At 46.0% G+C, this 17194-nt stretch overlaps 2 protein-coding genes and 1 pseudogene across 4 annotated transcripts; 2 read left to right on the top strand and 1 right to left on the bottom strand.

Moving 5' to 3' along the window:
* Positions 1–188: 188 nt before the first annotated feature.
* Positions 189–5278, top strand: LOC119270113 (putative disease resistance protein RGA3). Of its 3 annotated transcripts, none has more exons than XM_037552085.1 (2): positions 189–3526; positions 4796–5278. In XM_037552085.1, the coding sequence occupies exon 1, from the start codon at positions 567–569 to the stop codon at positions 3495–3497; it is 2931 nt and encodes a 976-aa protein (XP_037407982.1). In that variant the 5' UTR covers positions 189–566; the 3' UTR covers positions 3498–3526; positions 4796–5278. The 3 variants fall into 3 exon arrangements, with proteins under 3 accessions (XP_037407982.1, XP_037407981.1, XP_037407980.1); XM_037552084.1 differs by having other exon boundaries at positions 4370–5277; XM_037552083.1 differs by having other exon boundaries at positions 4428–5276.
* A 172-nt stretch (positions 5279–5450) lies between these two features.
* Positions 5451–9375, top strand: LOC119272729 (exocyst complex component EXO70A1-like). The gene is made up of 5 exons (XM_037554144.1): positions 5451–6196; positions 6341–6459; positions 6565–6671; positions 6781–6882; positions 7770–9375. The coding sequence occupies exons 1-5, from the start codon at positions 6037–6039 to the stop codon at positions 9235–9237; spliced, it is 1956 nt and encodes a 651-aa protein (XP_037410041.1). The 5' UTR covers positions 5451–6036; the 3' UTR covers positions 9238–9375.
* Positions 9376–11622: 2247 nt separating this feature from the next.
* On the bottom strand, positions 11623–13852 carry LOC119272837 (annotated as a pseudogene).
* Between the last annotated feature and the right edge of the window lie 3342 nt (positions 13853–17194).

Below are 17194 nucleotides of genomic sequence, written 5' to 3'. Positions count from 1 at the left end.
CGGGACCCCTACTTCACCATGGACGCGGCGGTGCCTCCGCCCCTCCCACCGCGCCACTCCCACCTTCGGGACCACCGGCAAGCACAGCCTCCCCGACCCCCGACATGGCTCCACCGTCCGCGGCCGGCGCGGCGGCGAGATGGCTGGTGTCGCCGCTGCTGCAGTGCCTGGGCGATCGGGCCAGGTCCTTCGCCGACGACCTCGCGCGGTACCTCCCGGGAGGATCCGGGGACGCGCCCGCCGACCTCGCGCGCCTCTCCGGCGAGCTCCTCCGCCTCCAGGTGAACGCCGCCGACGTCGAGCGCGCCCGGCGCCGCCCCTCCGACCCCGCCCTCGTCGCCTGGCTCCACCGCCTCAGGGACGCGGCCCACGACGCCGACGACCTCCTCGACGACATCCACTACGGCCGCCTCGCCGACTCCCTCGCCGCCCCACGCCATAAGCTCCGCCGCATCCTCGACTTCTCCCTCTCCATCTGCCGCCGCCTGTTCCGCTCCGACGAGCCCCTCAATCGGCTCCCCTCCGTCCTCGAGAATCTCACCGACGCCTCCGCGGCCTACACAGAGATGGCCCACCGCGGCCTGAAGCTGGACGCGCCCGCCTCTTCGTGGCTTGGCAACGAATCGGCTACCTCTCCGCGGCTTGGTAACTTTAGCTCCGCCCTCCCAGTCGACAGCACCTTCTTTGGCCGCGGCCGCGAGCTCGCTGATCTGCTGGAAAGGTTAGTCGGATGCAATGGCCCTGCTCAACTCGGGAACCAGGGTGTCCCGGTTGTTGCCATTGTTGGCGATGGCGGCATCGGCAAGACGACGCTGGCGCAGATGGCCTTCAATGATGTGAGCATCCAGGCTCACTTCGATCTCCGGATGTGGGTGTGCGTCTCAAGCTGTATGCATGTGATGGAGCTTACTAGGGAGATATTGCAGCTGGCCAAAGAGGGGAAGGACTATCGTGGTGTACTCAATTATCTGCAGGAGTCGCTGGTTTCTGCCGTTGCAGGGAAGAGGTTCTTGCTCATCCTTGATGATGTTTGGAATGACAACGGGAGTGAGCTTTGGCAGAACGTAGACCAGGGGAAAGCTTTACTATCACCTCTGCAGAATGGTCAGCAAGGTAGCAGAATAGTCGTGACTACACGCACGAAGATGGTGGCTGACATGCTAGGTGTAAGGATCCCAATGATGTTGGTTGGATTGGGTGCCGAAGAGCATTGGTTGTTGCTCAAGAAGCACGCGTTGGTTTGTGAGGAGAGTTCTGGATATTCTCAGTTGAAGGAGATTGGGAGAAAGATTGCTTTGAAGCTAAGAGGATCTCCTCTCGCAGCTAAAGTTATTGGCGGGACGCTTAGTGGTACTCGAAGGGCAAGGGATTGGAACAGTATCTTGGAGACAGATATTCATGGTGACATTGTCGCCACACTTTTGTCAAGCTATTACCATCTGCCACCACACTTGCAGTGTTGCTTTGCATATTGCAGTATATTTCCGAAGAACTGGAAGTTTGAGCCAAAGAAACTTGTTAGGATGTGGATATCACAGGGTTTCATTCAGATGGAAAATGGCAGAAGCATGGAGGATTGTGGTAAAGAGTATTTCAAACAACTTTTGTTGAGGTCATTCTTTCAGACTGTCAAGCAAGGAAACAAAAGGCTCTATCTCATGCATGACTTGATTCATGACTTGGCACAAATGGTTTCTGATGGTGATTGTGGGAGGGTCGAAGGTGACATGTCCAAAAACATACTGCCAACCATCAGACACTTGTCAGTTTCAAGTAACTGTTTAGGAAAGATAAAAAATCAAAACTATCTGAAGAGATTAAGGACACTGATTGTGTTTAGAGATCCTTTGATGCCCCCGAGTCCTATCCCAGATGGTTTTCTCGCTGAGATAAAGAATGTGCGCACGTTAGATTTTACCGGATGTGATATATCCAAGTTACCTGAAGCAATTGACGTACTAACTCATCTACGCTACATAGCACTTCCTGATACTATCAAGACCATACCTGAATCTGTGAGCAGATTACTGCATCTTCAGACTTTTGATATTCCAAAGAAGTGCCAGCTTGATGGATTTCCTGAGGGTATGCACCAGTTGACCAGCTTGCGACATCTTGGCATCGAGTCAAAATACATCTCAACAATAAGAGGTATTGGTAGTCTGGTTAACCTTCAAGGTTCTGTTGAGTTCCATGTTAAAAAGGAAAAGGGGCGAACCTTAGAAGAATTGAAGGATATGAGGGATCTTCATGGGCTTCTTAGCATCAAGAATCTGGAAAATGTTCAATGCAAAGAGGAAGCTTGCGAAGCTCAATTGGCAAATAAGCAACATGTGAACATTTTAAAATTTGAATGGAGTGTTGCCAATTTAGATTTTGGTCCCAACATAGATGCTGAAGTATTGAACTGCTTACAACCTCATCCCAATCTGGAAGAACTTCACATTGCAAGGTACAAAGGGGCATCATCGCCGAGGTGGTTGCAGCTGAAAACGTTGTCCCACCTGAAATGCCTGTATCTAGCTAATTGCAGAAGGTGGGAGTGGCTTCCTCCTTTGGGGCAGCTTCCATCTCTGAGGGTGTTGCACCTGAAGGAAATGAATTCTGTTGCTGAAATTGGCCCTTCGTTCTATGGTGGCTTGATGGCATTTCAATCTCTAAAGGATCTTGAATTTGATGACATGCCGAATTTAGTTCGCTGGACAGGAGAAACTGGTAACTCATTTCTCCCTTCCCTGCAAAAGTTGAAGATTTCAAACTGTCCAAAGTTGGATGAAGTGCCCTTGCTTCCTTATACAATAAAAAGAGTGACGGTAGAACGAAGTAAAGTTTCACATCTCAAGTTGTCCCCTCATTGTTCATCTAGATCAAGCAAATTCATGTTGGAAAATTCTTCCACGAGTATTCTGAGTGAAGGGTTCTTATTACATCAGCAACACCTTGAAGCTACCGAGGTTCTAAACATTAGGGGTTGTTGGGGATCAGTGGCTGCCGAAAAATTTAAGTTACTAACATCACTAAGAAAACTACGGTTATGGCAGTGCGACATGGATGATGCAAGGCTTAATTTGTGTTTGCAACACTTAACTGTTCTCGCTTCCTTAGAGATAATTGACTGCAAGAATATCAAATCATTTGTCTTGCCAGTTGGTTCAAGGTACTTTACAACACTTCAACACTTGTGCTTTGAGAATTGCCTGAACCTTTCCTCCTTGGCTACCTTGGAAAGCTCCATTTTCCTGAAAAGTTTGATCATTGAGAGGTGTCCAATGGTCACAGCAGTGTCCCTACCTTCTGAGATGAAGAGAATGACATCTCTTAATAAACTGAGTATATCACACTGCCAAGGGCTTCAGTCATTGCCGAGCAGTATCCCGCCATCCCTGGAATTTCTTCATTTGGTTGGGTGTGACTCGAGGTTGACTGAAGGGTTACTTGAGAGGCAAGGTCCAGAGTGGGAGAAGATTACCTTTATCTCCCAAATCACAGTATACTAATTGTATGGCTTGTGTTAGTTTGTTGCACGGTATGTTCTCTTACAATACAATGATGTATTGCTTGATCTTTTTGCAGTGTTTTATGATTTTAGTCTTTAAACTAGTCATGAACATATTTATTCTATATGCTAGAGTTAACTAATCAGAGGTCCTTGAGGATCACTCTGATAACCCTTGATATCTTTATGGTTAGGAGCTTTAAGTGGTGGCCACTGTAAAAAATAAATATATTTAGTGTTCCACACACTAGCGTATCGTCCTGTGTTTACTTCGAATCTTTACTGTCTAGTGCACATCTTTGTTATTCTATTCTTTTATTTTGCACTAATTTAGTTGCCGACTAGGATTACTGTCTTGGGGTAGTTTGCTTGTAATTAGGGTCCACTAGCTGGTAGGATTGTTGTTTTACCTCCGTGAGGATTTATTGTCTTGCAACAGATTAGTACATATTGACAGCAAGTCGCTGATGAAATTACTTAACTGGTAAGACTCAGGCAATAACAAGAGCTAGTAACTTTTGGCATCGCAGTGTTGTGCCTTCAACAAAAGCTAGGTAGCACCAATTATAGTATGCCCCAGTTTATCCCCGTCTTTGGTCTTCGATAGCTGCTGTGTTAGTTTGATGACCAAAAACTAAGAAAAGTCACTGCTTCTGCAGAAGTCCCTCTTGGTTCCATTTTTCATTCAACTACATCCCATCTCTAGCTTCCATTACATTGGTAGCAGAATAGTATGATAATAGTTGCATTGAGGGGGAAATTTGAATTTGTCATTTTTTTGGTTCCATTTGGCAATGCAATTGGTTAAAATGTTACTTAAGTATTTCATACCTTGGTTCATGGTTTATCACCATCATCAATTTTTATTTTTAGGATTTGGATTCTGGACCATGGTGTTCCTCATAGTTCATCTTCTGCTCACCTCTGCTAGGTTTCTGCCGATAGTTTGTGTGTCGTTATGGAGCCAATATCTGGATTTCATACATGAAGCTAGCACTCTACGTACACTTGAAAGCATACCTACAAATAGAATTGGAATGTCTTGATGAGATTCTTGGGAACTCCAAAGCTTTGTGAAGAAGCAACCACTATCTACTGGCCAATGCAAATGCGGTTGATCATTTGAAGGCATGGCCTACTTATGTACCGCAAGCTAAATCCGCTGGAACTTATGGAGTAGAAGCTCTTGTGGTCATAGTTTAAAAACCTAATTTGACTGCATTGCTTGCCAGCATATGGAGTCTCCATCTGTCACTTCACTTACCCATGAAGTTGCTTTGCTTTGCTTTGGCATTTCAGTTAATCTCTAAGATGTATGACTCTCGGAAGGTATAATCCCAGAAAGGTGAAGATCAAGTGTTAATGCAAGTGTTTCAAGAGAGAGCATACCACAGGTTTTGTGAGACACTAACTAGTTACTGCAATGTAAATGCTGCCATATGAACAGGATAAATGGATTAGTGCTCCCTGTAAATTGTGTAGTTGTTTCCGATAGTAAACATCAACACCATACATATAAATGGTTGAAATTGAAATAATGTGTATGTTGTACATAAATTGCTGGCATACTACAAGTTGTACTGAAATCCTTGTTTCCTCATTATCGTGTGCCATATAGTAGGAGTTGCCATTCTTTACTTGACATGAGACGTTTTTGTAATGTGGGCCTTCACCAAAATATTTGTCCATTTCAGGACCATAAGGTGTGATTCAACTCCATTGGGGGAGTGAAATAGGGGAATCACGGGGAAAGAATCAGGGGTATCTTTTTGTTTTGTGGGAAAGAATTAGGGGTATCTGGTTGCCATATAAATCAAATTTGTACTTAATTGTACTTTTTCCGTTCCAAACTACTCCCTCCATTCCAAATTACTTGTCGTGGTTTTAATTCAAATTTTTTACTGTTAGTTTTATATGAATACGGTGTGTAAAGGAGTCGGGAAATATTATGAAACCTATGCACGACAAACCTAATGAGTACAATTTCAACATAACCAACTAAAATTGTGTTACTAATTATTACTTTTCAAAGATAGAGAAGTTTGACTGCACATCTAAAGCATCATCCATTTTGGAATGGAGCTAGTAGCAACTAAAAGTGTGTGTGAATATGCCGTTCTGTCTGTGTTAACAAGGATGATCATTGTACCCGACGTACAGAACTAGACAGATATGATGCGTTGAGCATCAGAACTTTGGTTTTACCTCTCCTTATTGTCCCATTCAGATTCGGAAATTTCCTTGAAGCTGACAGAAACTTGCCCTACACTCCTTCATAGAATCATTCCTTCAAAATCAGAATATGCTGTCCAGATAAGCCCATTGTGGTTTGGAGTTATTCTTTGTTTCCTAGCGACCTAAGAGAAACTTAACTCCATCTTTAAAACAATAATCTACCATTAACAGAGGGCATTGCGCATCTGTGCAGACAATAAACCACAGAACACAGACCATCTGGGGATTCTAAGTACAGGTGGAGCTAACATGTGCATGAATGTTGTTAATTAATGCACTAAAGGAAATAAAGGACAGCAGCGCTCATGGATCTGGCAACTGTACCTCGACCTGCAAGTGAGAAGGTACACCTGGCAGTGGGGGATGATGTTACGCAGTGTCGGCTTACTCTCCGATGGGCTTTGCACTTCATCCCACCACATATGTTGTTAGTTCTTGTCCACATCCACAGGCCAACTACCCCAAGTAAGAATTCTCTTTTTTGTCTGCTTCTAGTTTGTCTGATGTTATGTAACCCCTTGATTCTAATGAATCACAAGTTGTCATGCTGCTTGGAGAAAATTTACAGATATTTTTCACCTCTTAACATTTTGTAGCTGTTTGTTTCAGCTGTATTGGGAGCTTCAGTGGCAGCAAGCAAGTTGACAGAAGATCATGTTAGCGCGCACAGGATAAGTGAGAAAAACGTGATTGAGAAGAACTTAAAGGAGTACTTGCAAATGTGTAAGGTGAATGCTGAAACTGAAATGATTAGTCCGTGGCTGTGTTCTTTCATATACAATGCATTTTTTTTAAGGAAAGAGCAGGGCACTGATATTGCGCATTTCTTCTAGGTCCAAGCAGAGATACTCATAATTGACAAAGATGATGTGATCGCTGGACTTGGGGAGGCAGTCAAAGACCAGAAGGTTACTACACTCGTTATGGGTGTCAAAAGAAGGTATATTACTACTTACATATGTTTCCTGGGTGCTGGTAGCAGCCTGGCGCAGTATTATATCGCCCCAACTTTCTAATGTATTTCATGTGACCTCTGGGTTTTGATATAGAAAACATGGCTGGAAGAGCAAGACAGCAGATGCTTTGGAAAAACAAGCCGACTGTTTGTGCAATATTCTGTATCTTCATGAGGGAGTTCTCGTTGCCAGCAGGTACTGAACAAATCCTTAATCAACCTTGCATGTTCTTTTGGGGTTTATATTTTAGACCATGAAGAGGAACTGCATGTCAATGCATTAAGATAGTAAACGAGTCGGAACAACCAAGAATGGCCAAGCACTCAAAGGAACGATACGACTAAAGAAACAGAAACTGTACCGAAATAAAATAAAAACTGTACAAGGCTAAGCCAAAACTCGCAACAGACCCTTTTCTCCCACCATGTACCAGAGCTTGTATTCATCCTTGTCTCTGTCGATGAGCTGCTCTACCAACATGGGCTCATTGTTGAAAACCCTGTTGTTACAGTCCTTCCAGATGAACCAAGGCACCAAAATAGTCGTCGTGTCGAAGCCCCTCCTGCTCATTTTGGTGAAGGCCTGACGTGCAATGCAGAAGACCAAGCCAGGTCAAAACACCGTGGTAGATGATACTGCTAGGTGGGAGGTTAGAACACAGTTGAACTGTTAGGCATCTATGAAAATCGACAAAACAAACTCACCTCCTTCCCTTTTGGTACCACTTCAAGCTTTTATAAATTTCCCTTGCCGGCATATATCCTGCCTATTAATAGAAAAAAAAACTAAGTGCAGTTCCAGTAATCAATCACAAAATGATAAGTTTTTTTAATACATAAAAGGAGACACAAGCATTCATTTGAAGTCCATTGTTTTATCACGTGGCATTTTTTTCCAGCATATCCCCTTTTCTCGGTTTTAAGGGAACATGATTGACTGTACTTTTTTTTCCTGCCAGAGTAAACGATTTTATTACAGTTCCCTAATAAAACATAAAATTTATTGTTACCCTGACATGACAATCTTGCTAGCTTCTATGATCTGTTCATCAACATTTATCTTAGCCTCTCGTTTATTTACAGGCATCAGCACACAGATAGGAAAATTGGCATGCCTTCTTTGGTAGGTTGCCACTTCTCAGGCAGTAATAGTAACACCACGAAATCCTCTTCTTTCTTCAACTCTCGAAGCACCGCCGACACCTTTGACACGGAGCATCTTGATGACCCTTCCTTAGTGATGAATTCAACCTATATATACCATGATTGTAGGTTCAACACTATAATTGGTCTCAAGTCATTTGACACTTTTAAGGAGCTAGTAAAGCAGCAAATTTTAGCTGAGCACTCAAGGGACTTGTACCAGGCATTCAACATCAAATACTGTGATATCTTCACTGGGTGCCAGTTAATTGGTGGCTTTGACTCACTCATTGGAGTAGATCCCCAACATTTAGGGGAGGAACATTGGAAATCCATCAAGAGCTGGCCTGCAGTGTTGGAGTATATTGTCAGTGTTCTCAAGACATTGCAGATGCAGCTCCTCATGCAGAATCATCATGCACGCAACGGATTTACACATGATGACCTTTCAGAAGCAGTGAAAAAACCTATTAAGCGTCTGTTCACTGTTGCTTCAATTGTATCTGACCATGAGGTGCGGAAGTCACCAGAGAAGCTATTCTGTGTACTGAACATGCACACAGCACTCATAGATGCTGCCCCCACTCTCAGGAAAGTCTTCTCTACAAAATCCATCAGAGATGTTCTTCAAGAACTGGAGGACTCTGTAAGGGGAATACTTAAAGAACTTAAAGGCTTAATTCATACATACAACTCACCAAAAGTAGTGCAGGATGGAGATATCCTGCCGATATGTGGGTACCTCATGAGATACATCATGCTCCTAGTGAAGCATAAAGGTTCACTTGATAGGATTCTATCTCATGATTACACTGACAGTCTGTTGAAAGTTGAGGGAATGAGTTTGACAAGTGGTCTAGTGTCTGGGCTCATTACTGATCTAGAATCAGTAATTGATAAACATTCAAAGCAATGTGCTGCTTCTAAAGGACTCCAGTTCATTTTCTTGATGAACAACATACATTTCATACTTCAAGAAGTCAAGCAATCAGACGTACAGCTGACTGTAAAAGCCAAGTGGTTTGAGAAACGCCGATCCTTGATCAAGGGGTACATAAAGAGTTACCTATCTGCATCATGGGGACCTGTTACGTCCACCTTGGAGGTTGCAAAAAGCATGCCTCCCACTAAAAAGGCAAGGATAAACTTGCTCAACTTCTGGTACACGGCTCCGCCAATGACTCCCTTGCAGAGTTTTGCTTCGTCTTTCAATGAAGCTTGCAGTAGCCAGATTTGCTTGAAGGTACCTAGTCCAACTCTTCGAGATGAGCTTCGTGTAAAGATCCTTGAGTTTGTTAGTCGAGCGTACCATGGACACTTGGCAAGTCAGAGACAGTCTGCAGAACAAAATGCGAGGGAATTTGAATCGGAGTGGAAAACCAAAATTAGTGAATTGTTTGAAGGATGAAGTAGCAGTTTAATTTCTGTCTGTGAGCGGAAGTGGATGAAAACCACAGTGCAAGTAGAGGCTTTGTATATTGTACCTATGTTGCTGCCCCTTGTGTTTGTCCCTGTATAATTAAAGACATATTTTTGCTATGGAGGTGCTATTTATATCTTTAACGTACATATTTAAGAACTTATATCTGTGTGACACGAATAAGGTTTCAGTCTTGGGACTTCGGGATGTCAAAATAGAAATGCCGTCTCCCCTATATATTTGCTTCACACTTCCATCCAATCATCCACTAGTAAATGCATCGAAGGCATGGTATCTTCATTCGTCTTTACTTTGTTACTGTATTAATCATACGATGAACACAACTTTGCTGCCTCATGTGCTATGTTGGCTCTACTTGTACTTTCTTGCTTGGAGCTATTTCCTAAAGACATCCTTTCCTGTTATCTTTATGAAATATATGTCATTCCCTCCTGAATAAGAATGTGACAGCGAAAACGATGGAGATGAACAAGCAGACAAGGCCAGCTACCAATAACCGCTACAACAATTTGTTTGCGGACCATATTTCTTTCAGGTGAATTTGCTGCCATATTCTTCTGGAAGGAGCGGGGAGTGTGTGCCGCTCCAGGCAACAAAACACAAAGAAACGTTCTCGGTACTTTCTGAGTGGGGGCATTCCAAGATCGAGACCAAGGATAGGGGAGCCGGTGCTTCTTCGAGAAGACAAAGACAGACAAGGTACTAGCTTCCTGGCAACATGTAACACATTGTTTTTACAGCACGCGACATAGTTTTAACAGTCAACCCGACATAGTTTTTACAGTCAACCCGATTTTTCCTAGGTATGTCGTTCTCTTCTATCAGCTTTTACTAAGCAAATTTTTACATGTTGATACTATGAGATGCTAGAATTCGTTTGCAACAAGACACGCCAATTAACCAACCAATAATCTTCCGATATACTTATAAATCTAGTGTCCTCTCTTCCTTTTTTAAGTATATATTGGTTGTGTGATTGCATCTGAAGACTCGAGGCAGATGATACCTCCACCAGTCTCTCCCCAGGTACAGAATCATTCCATCTGTAGAAGGAATCATCTGGGAGCGTTATCTTCGATAAAAACTAGGAAGGGCCAGGTGATGGTTATCGTCCAAGATGATGCATGCGGCAACCACATTAATTCCAGCCTGCAGATGGGAATGTGTTCCGGCGACAGGTGATGTCAGGCAATGCACATTTGATGATGCACTACATTGTTTGAGAACTGCCAATCACGTTATCTTCGATTGGTAACACTGAACCTGGCTTGGCTTTTACAGTCAGATACCAGGTTCAGTGTTACCTTCGATTGGTGCTTTCAAGGAGCTAGCGGCCGACCAATCACAAGAACCGAACAAGGCACTGACTTTGTACTAAATGTATTGAGATATTGACTAGGTGTTGGATCATACTCCTAGGTGGTATTGACACGGCTGCTGGTGTAGACTACAGTTCTTTTGAGATGGAAGTCCGTCTGTCCAAAGCTGGCCTGCAGCATCGGAGACTCGGAGTGTATCGTCACAGATCTCGAAGCGACAATTTTGCAACACAGTGAGGATCATGTCACCGAGGTTCTCAGTACGGCGCAGATGCAATTGCCTGAGCAGACAAGCCATGCTTGCAGTGTGTTTCAGAGGCAGCAAAAGGAAACCTCAGAAACTGCTCAGTATCAACCGGGAAGCTCTTCTGCATACTGAACATGTACAGTGTAATTTGCAGCGCCACCACTGCTCTCTCACGGGATCGAGGGAGCGGTCTCAGCACGGAGGGATTCTGCAAAGGAAAAGGAATGCCGCACGAACTCAAAGTCCAGATTTGCCCGAGGAAGGTACCAAAGCATGGCCGCATTTCCATGATGGCAGGATACCTCATGGAACACCTCAGCGTGCTGGTAAGCAGCGGCAACGCACACTGGGTGCTTACGCAATGCTGCTACGCCGCGGTGTAACCTCCCCCCTTGCTGGTATATGATAGCCGACGTGAGGTCTTGCTCCAGTCGCCTGACCTGAGGAAGAAGCAGAAGAGAAGACGAGAGGAGAGTGGAGGAGAATTCAGGGTTTCATTCCTCAGTTCAGACTTGCCTTTTCAGTTACAACTTCAGGCTTGTGTAACCGAACACCTCTCCTTTTTTTTGCGAAATAGCCGAACACCTCTCCTGACTCACTGGTCACACTTTGAACATCTTTTGTATGTTTTACATTGTATAATTTTTATTATATGTCACAAACATTTTTTTGAAACACGCGAACATTTTTTGAAATGTAATGCATATTTTGTTGAATGGTACGCATTTTTTTTAATTATGTGAACATTTATAACATTTTAAAAAATGTACTTGACCCCAATAACCGTTAGAGCTCGGCGGTTAGGCCTGCCAGCTCGAGCTGGAACTTTTCCATGTCGTCCTTGGGCAGGCAGATGGGCACCACGGTGCCCTCCTTCCCATTGCCGTTCTTCGACCCCAAGAAGTAATTGGCAATGCCGGGGACCAGCCCTTCGCCTCCCCATTGCGGGTTTTTACGTTCGCGTTCCGTATGCAACGCGAATCCGAGCCTGTCATCATGCATGTTGTCCAATCAATTAGGCCCAACATTATGTTAGCCATGCACCAGCCACGGGCTAGTAGATTCGTTTCTCTAGCTAGGTTCTGTGCATTCTCTATGCACTTTTCCTTTTAGTGGCAGGCCAACCTCATAATTATATATGGCGTGGATAATTAACGTCGCTAGTTACTTCTTTTTGCAGGATAATGCCACTAGTTATTGTGGGATTATTACATGTTAACCCACAACTTCACTAAAAAATTCACGCGCGTGCAATTTTTATGAAGGCTCTATCGGACTTTATGAAGGATGTGCCTGAACTTTGCCATAAAAATCAGAAGGACTTTTGAAACAACCAATAAAAATGAGAAGTTCTTTGAGTTTTGGCGACAAAGTTTCAAAAATAAGGTTAAAACATTTCTCTACCTCTTTTTCAAAAATTGCGAGCTATGCCAGAGTTTTCCAAAAGTTCTTCTATTTGTCATGGCAAAGTTCAGATACCAGTTTAACAAAGTTAGGTTCTATTTTTTTATTGGATAAAGTTTGGTTCTATTTAAAACTATTTAAAGAACATTCGTTGAGAACAATTTCAATAACATGATATCTTAATTTTGTGATGCTTAAATTACTTTCAACAACATAAACTAAAGAGATAATCGCAGGAATTAATTCCACAGCCAGAGGGGTAAAGTGAATCTAGCAATAACGTCACCTACTACTGGACAAGACTAGACCGGGACATAGCGAGGCTCTTCTTCGTTTTCTCACACGCATCATGGATAAATTTGGCCGGTAAAGATACACGCTGTGAACGGAACGCGAATGTAAATGCCTTTTCCCACAACTTCCCCCACCCGAAGTCCACGCCCTTGAACCCAGCGTGGCTCACGTCCATGACACGATGTACGTCTGCGACAACGCGAACAGCGGCCGCCCGGTGAGCACCATCAGGTTCGCCACCAACAACAGGTAGTCGTATGTCACCGCCGCCTTGGCCTTCTTCACCAGCTCGAGCGTGTGCCTGAGCCCCCCGCCGCAGAGCTCCCCGGTGGTGGTCGCCGCGGCCGAGTACGCGAACGCCCGTAGAAGCCTTCCGGGGGAGGGGTGCTGGCGTGACCGCGAAAGACCGAAAGTTGATGATGAAAGACAGGCGCACCTCCTCGTCGGCCGCGTAACCGACAGTGGCATGATGCCCAGTGGCACGATGCCCAAATATGCAGCCTCCACACTTGAGCCTCGCCACCTGCACGTAACGATATTAACAGACCGAGACTTCGTTGTGTCTCAGTCGATGCTATATTTTTTTGATCTCGCATCGAGATTCGTACAAATCAATTTTTTTCAGTTTTTTTTCTTTTATATACTATGTCATTTCTTTTATATACTACTATGTCATTTGATTGAGATTTGGTTAAATCTCAGTCGAGTGGGATCTAGCCACAACCGAAAATAAATTGTAGCTAGCTACGACTTTATATAGCTTCTGACACGTGCCACTGCCCGTTGACGCTAGTAGTTCAGACTTTAGACGATCACATATTTTTTCTAGAGAAAAACGATCACAGATTCACGGTGCGCACCTGAAAATAGAGCAAGGGGCGGTCAATGACCGGCTCTACGCCTGCCTTGGCGATGCCCTCCAAGACGAACTGCTGGAAGCAAGGGAATGGGGGGCTTTGGAGGTCGCTGAAGTCGTCCGCCGTGAGGTCGGCGTCTGCCTCCGCGAACAAGGCGCCCTGTTCGCCGCAGTCCACGACGAGCTTCCTCCCGGCCTCCACGCGCAGACGGCCATCGAGCGGGTAGCCGGATACTAGTGGACGACGGCCCTGGCCAGCGCCTCCCGCACGACCCTGGCGGGATCCTGCCCCTGCCTGGACAGGTTGCCGCGGTACAGGTGGATGCCCGAGCTGTAGAACCGCATGCCCTCCGCGTCGTCGATGTCCGACAGCGGCTTCACCTCCCGCGGCGTCGGCGCCGATGGCACCACCAGCACCGGCTCGCCTTGACGCACCGCGAATGCCGGCAGTGACAACGCCATGAACGATCGATGGTTCTCAACACCGACAAGTTCACTCGGGCTCTCAGGTTGCGGTGGCTGTGGTATGAATGGAAGGATGCCACCAAGATGTGGGTGGGGATAGGAAACCCATGCGACGAGGAGGACCTCAACTTTTTCTATGCTTCCACCACCATCATCGTTGGTAACGGCGCGAAGACCCACTTCTGGGACTCTCCTTGGCTTCTTGGACGCAAGCCTAAGGACATTGCTCCGCTCATCTATGAGGCCTTCAAAAGAAAAAATTGGAAGGTGCGGGAGGCGCTCAAGCACAATGCGTGGATACTCAAGATCAAACCCCCCACCGTTGTTTCTGTTGAGCACGTCACACAGTTCTTCGCTCTTTGGATGCTCCTCCTTGAGGTCCATCTCGACGACCTCACCGAGGACGACATCCTTTAGAAACATACGACAAGTGGGCAATACTCGGCGGCTTCTGCATACAAGGCGCAATACCTAGGGATGGTCCTCTCACCCATGGATAAGATGGTTTGGAAGGCTTGGGCACCTTCAAAAATCAAATTCTTTGCTTGGTTGGCGCTCCAAGATAGAATTTGGACCGCCGATAGGTTGGCAAAGCGTGGGTGGCCAAATTGTGATCTTTGCCCTTTTTGCAAGAGGGTGCAAGAATGCGGACCTCACCTCTTCTACAAATGCCGCTATACTCGAAGGCTTTGGTCATTGGTCATCGAGAAATTCCTCATTTTCGGGCTAGACACTTCCGCTTGACCCTTCTTTGACTCGGTTAAAGATTGGTGGGCGAGTACTTGCGCCGACGGCACGCCAAACCGACAAACCAAGGCATCCCTCACCATGCTCGTGACATGGACAATTTGGAACGAGCGTAACGCAAGAGTTTTCAAACATAAGAGTGCTCCACCGACAATCTTGCTCTCCTCCATCTCTACTGAGGCCAACCTTTGGATCGTCGCCGGTGCAAAAAAGCTAGGGTCTTTAATTTTGCGAGAATAATCCGCATGCCGTGTAATTGGGTGACTTGTAACAAACTCTTTTCTCTCTTATTTAATGGATGAGGCAAAGCTTTTGCCTCCGTTTCAAAAAAAAAAATGAACGATCGATACCAAATCCAAGACGTGAAGAAAAATAAAATGCAAGTTGTAGAAACGTACGCTATGGGGTGCATGCAGTGGAATGTACGTGCAAAGTTTGGGTACATTTTATAAGGCCGGAATGAACCTGGGGTTGGTGCCAAATGCCAAATACGGAAGGGCAGCATGTGTATGGAGAGCCAGTGGTGGCTAGCAAGGTCAGTATAGCTCAAATGTATTTTCCACGCAGCAGCACTACTCCTGATCATGATCATGTGCCCTGAACTCCTGATCATGTCCCAATGGTCAAAGTATCCAAGAAAACGGCGCCATGTGGCGCCGTTTGTTTTCTTTCTCTATACGTTGCGTTTATTAGCCGGTGCATGCCGAGTCGTAGAAATGACACGCACAATTATTAGCCGGTGCCCAGCCTGGCAGCCTGCCACAATTTTGTTACGAGTATCTTTTTCTTGAGATGTTTGTTGCGATTACTTGAGATGCGAGATGGTTAGTTTTTTTTTTCGCCGGTCGACTACGAGGCGCATGTGACAATCTTGAGATGTGATGTTGGCTCAGTATCTTGAAGATGTTCAGAGATAGGATACAGGAATAAGCGTAGGTGCGTGTATATAGACTTTTACCATTGTCTTGTGTTGAAAAAATGACAGGGACCTCCGCGAACGCAAGAACGCCCTTCTGACCGCCATCCAAGCCCTGGACACCTGCGCTGACACTTTCGGGATTTCCCCGGATGAGTGGATGCTGAGATATGATCTCGAGGATAAGCTTTTGATCATATACACGGATGAAGAAGCATACTGGAGGCTTCGCGGTACTCAGAAATGGGTGCTCCGTGGAGACGCCAATACGGCTTACTTCTAGGCGATCGCGAATGGGCGGCGACGACAGAACTCCATCCATTGCTTATGGGATGGGGATTCCTAGATTGTCTGTCCATCGGACATCCGTGCCCACGCAGACGGTTTTTACAAAGCCCCATTCTCCCCCACCCTTCGGGGTGGGGCCGCACTGGCCCTCGACACTTGGTCGGGTAACCAGTTAGTGTACGATGAGGCAAGTGCCGCCTTGGTGGCGCCTTTTTCGGAGGACGAGGTCCTCACGACCATAAAGGGTATGAACCCCTCCTCGGCCCCGGGACCAGATGGACTGCCTGTGACTTTTTTCAAAACGTTCTGGGAGACTATCAAACCGGAAGTCATGGCCCTCTTCGACGAATTCTTCTCGGGGACCATGGACCTTGGGCACCTAAACTATGGGGTCATCACTCTCATCCCCAAAGTTCCGGGTGCTTCTGACATCCGCCAGTTCCGACCTATCACTGTGATCAATGTGATATTCCGGATCTTGGCCAAAGGGTACGCCAATAGGGTGACCCTCTTAGCTGACACTCACTGGCGGAGCTTCGGCAAGGCCGAATGGGCCGTGGCCCGCCCAACATTTTGACATTTGTACACTAATTCATTTACTCCTAGGCCTTGAAACACCAGCCCACAGGCTACTTAATTCTATTTGTCTGATCAGCCCGCCCAACAATTTGCCTCAAGCTCCGCCACTGCTGACACTATCACTCACCCCAACCAATCTGCCTTCATTCAAGGGCGGTTTATTCTGGATGGAGTTTTGGTGTTCCATGAGGTCCTTCATGAAGTCCGGTCCAAACACCATCGAGCGGTCTTCCTGAAGCTCGACTTACATAAATCCTATGATACAGTTCACTGGCCCTTCCTTCGGGAAGTATTGCTCCGCAAGGGTTTCGATGACTGGTGGGTGACCAGAGTTATGCAACTCGTCTCCTACGGTCGGACCGCGGTTAACATTAATGGTGAGGTCGGGCCTTTCTTCCCCACTCTCTGTGGGGTTCGCCAGGGCGACCCATTCTCCCCGTTTCTGTTTAACATGGTGGTCGATGCCCTTGCGGTCATGCTGGATAAGGCCAAATCTGCTGGCCATATCCACGGCATTGTCCCTCACCTGGTAGGAGGGGGAGGGGTCTCCCTCCTACAATATGCAGATGACACCATAATAATGGTTGAGGGCTCCGCGACCGACATAGCCAACCTAAATTTTCTCCTCCTATGCTTCCAACAAATGTCCGGGCTCACTATCAACTTCGATAAGAGCGAAGTGATGATCCTTGGCTATCCTCCGGAGGAGGCCCAGGCCATAGCTGATCGGCTAAACTGCCGCCTGCGTACTTTTCCCACGACTTATTTGGGGATACCCATTAGTGACTCGCGACTCACCGTGGCTGACC

Source organism: Triticum dicoccoides, chromosome 3A (genome assembly GCF_002162155.2).
Source record: "Triticum dicoccoides isolate Atlit2015 ecotype Zavitan chromosome 3A, WEW_v2.0, whole genome shotgun sequence".
NCBI classification, from domain to species: domain Eukaryota; kingdom Viridiplantae; phylum Streptophyta; class Magnoliopsida; order Poales; family Poaceae; genus Triticum; species Triticum dicoccoides.
This window is presented reverse-complemented; position numbering and strand designations above follow the sequence as displayed.

What these genes read in the sequence shown, in the direction of transcription:
- LOC119270113 (XM_037552085.1), top strand. Translation starts at nt 567, where the DNA reads ATGGCCCACCGCGGCCTGAAGCTGGACGCGCCCGCCTCTTCGTGGCTT.
- LOC119272729 (XM_037554144.1), top strand. Translation starts at nt 6,037, where the DNA reads ATGGATCTGGCAACTGTACCTCGACCTGCAAGTGAGAAGGTACACCTG. An exon ending in CCACAGGCCAACTACCCCAA is followed by an intron (nt 6,197 to 6,340) that starts GTAAGAATTCTC and finishes TGTTTGTTTCAG; the next exon opens with CTGTATTGGGAGCTTCAGTG. An exon ending in GGAGTTCTCGTTGCCAGCAG is followed by an intron (nt 6,883 to 7,769) that starts GTACTGAACAAA and finishes GTTTATTTACAG; the next exon opens with GCATCAGCACACAGATAGGA.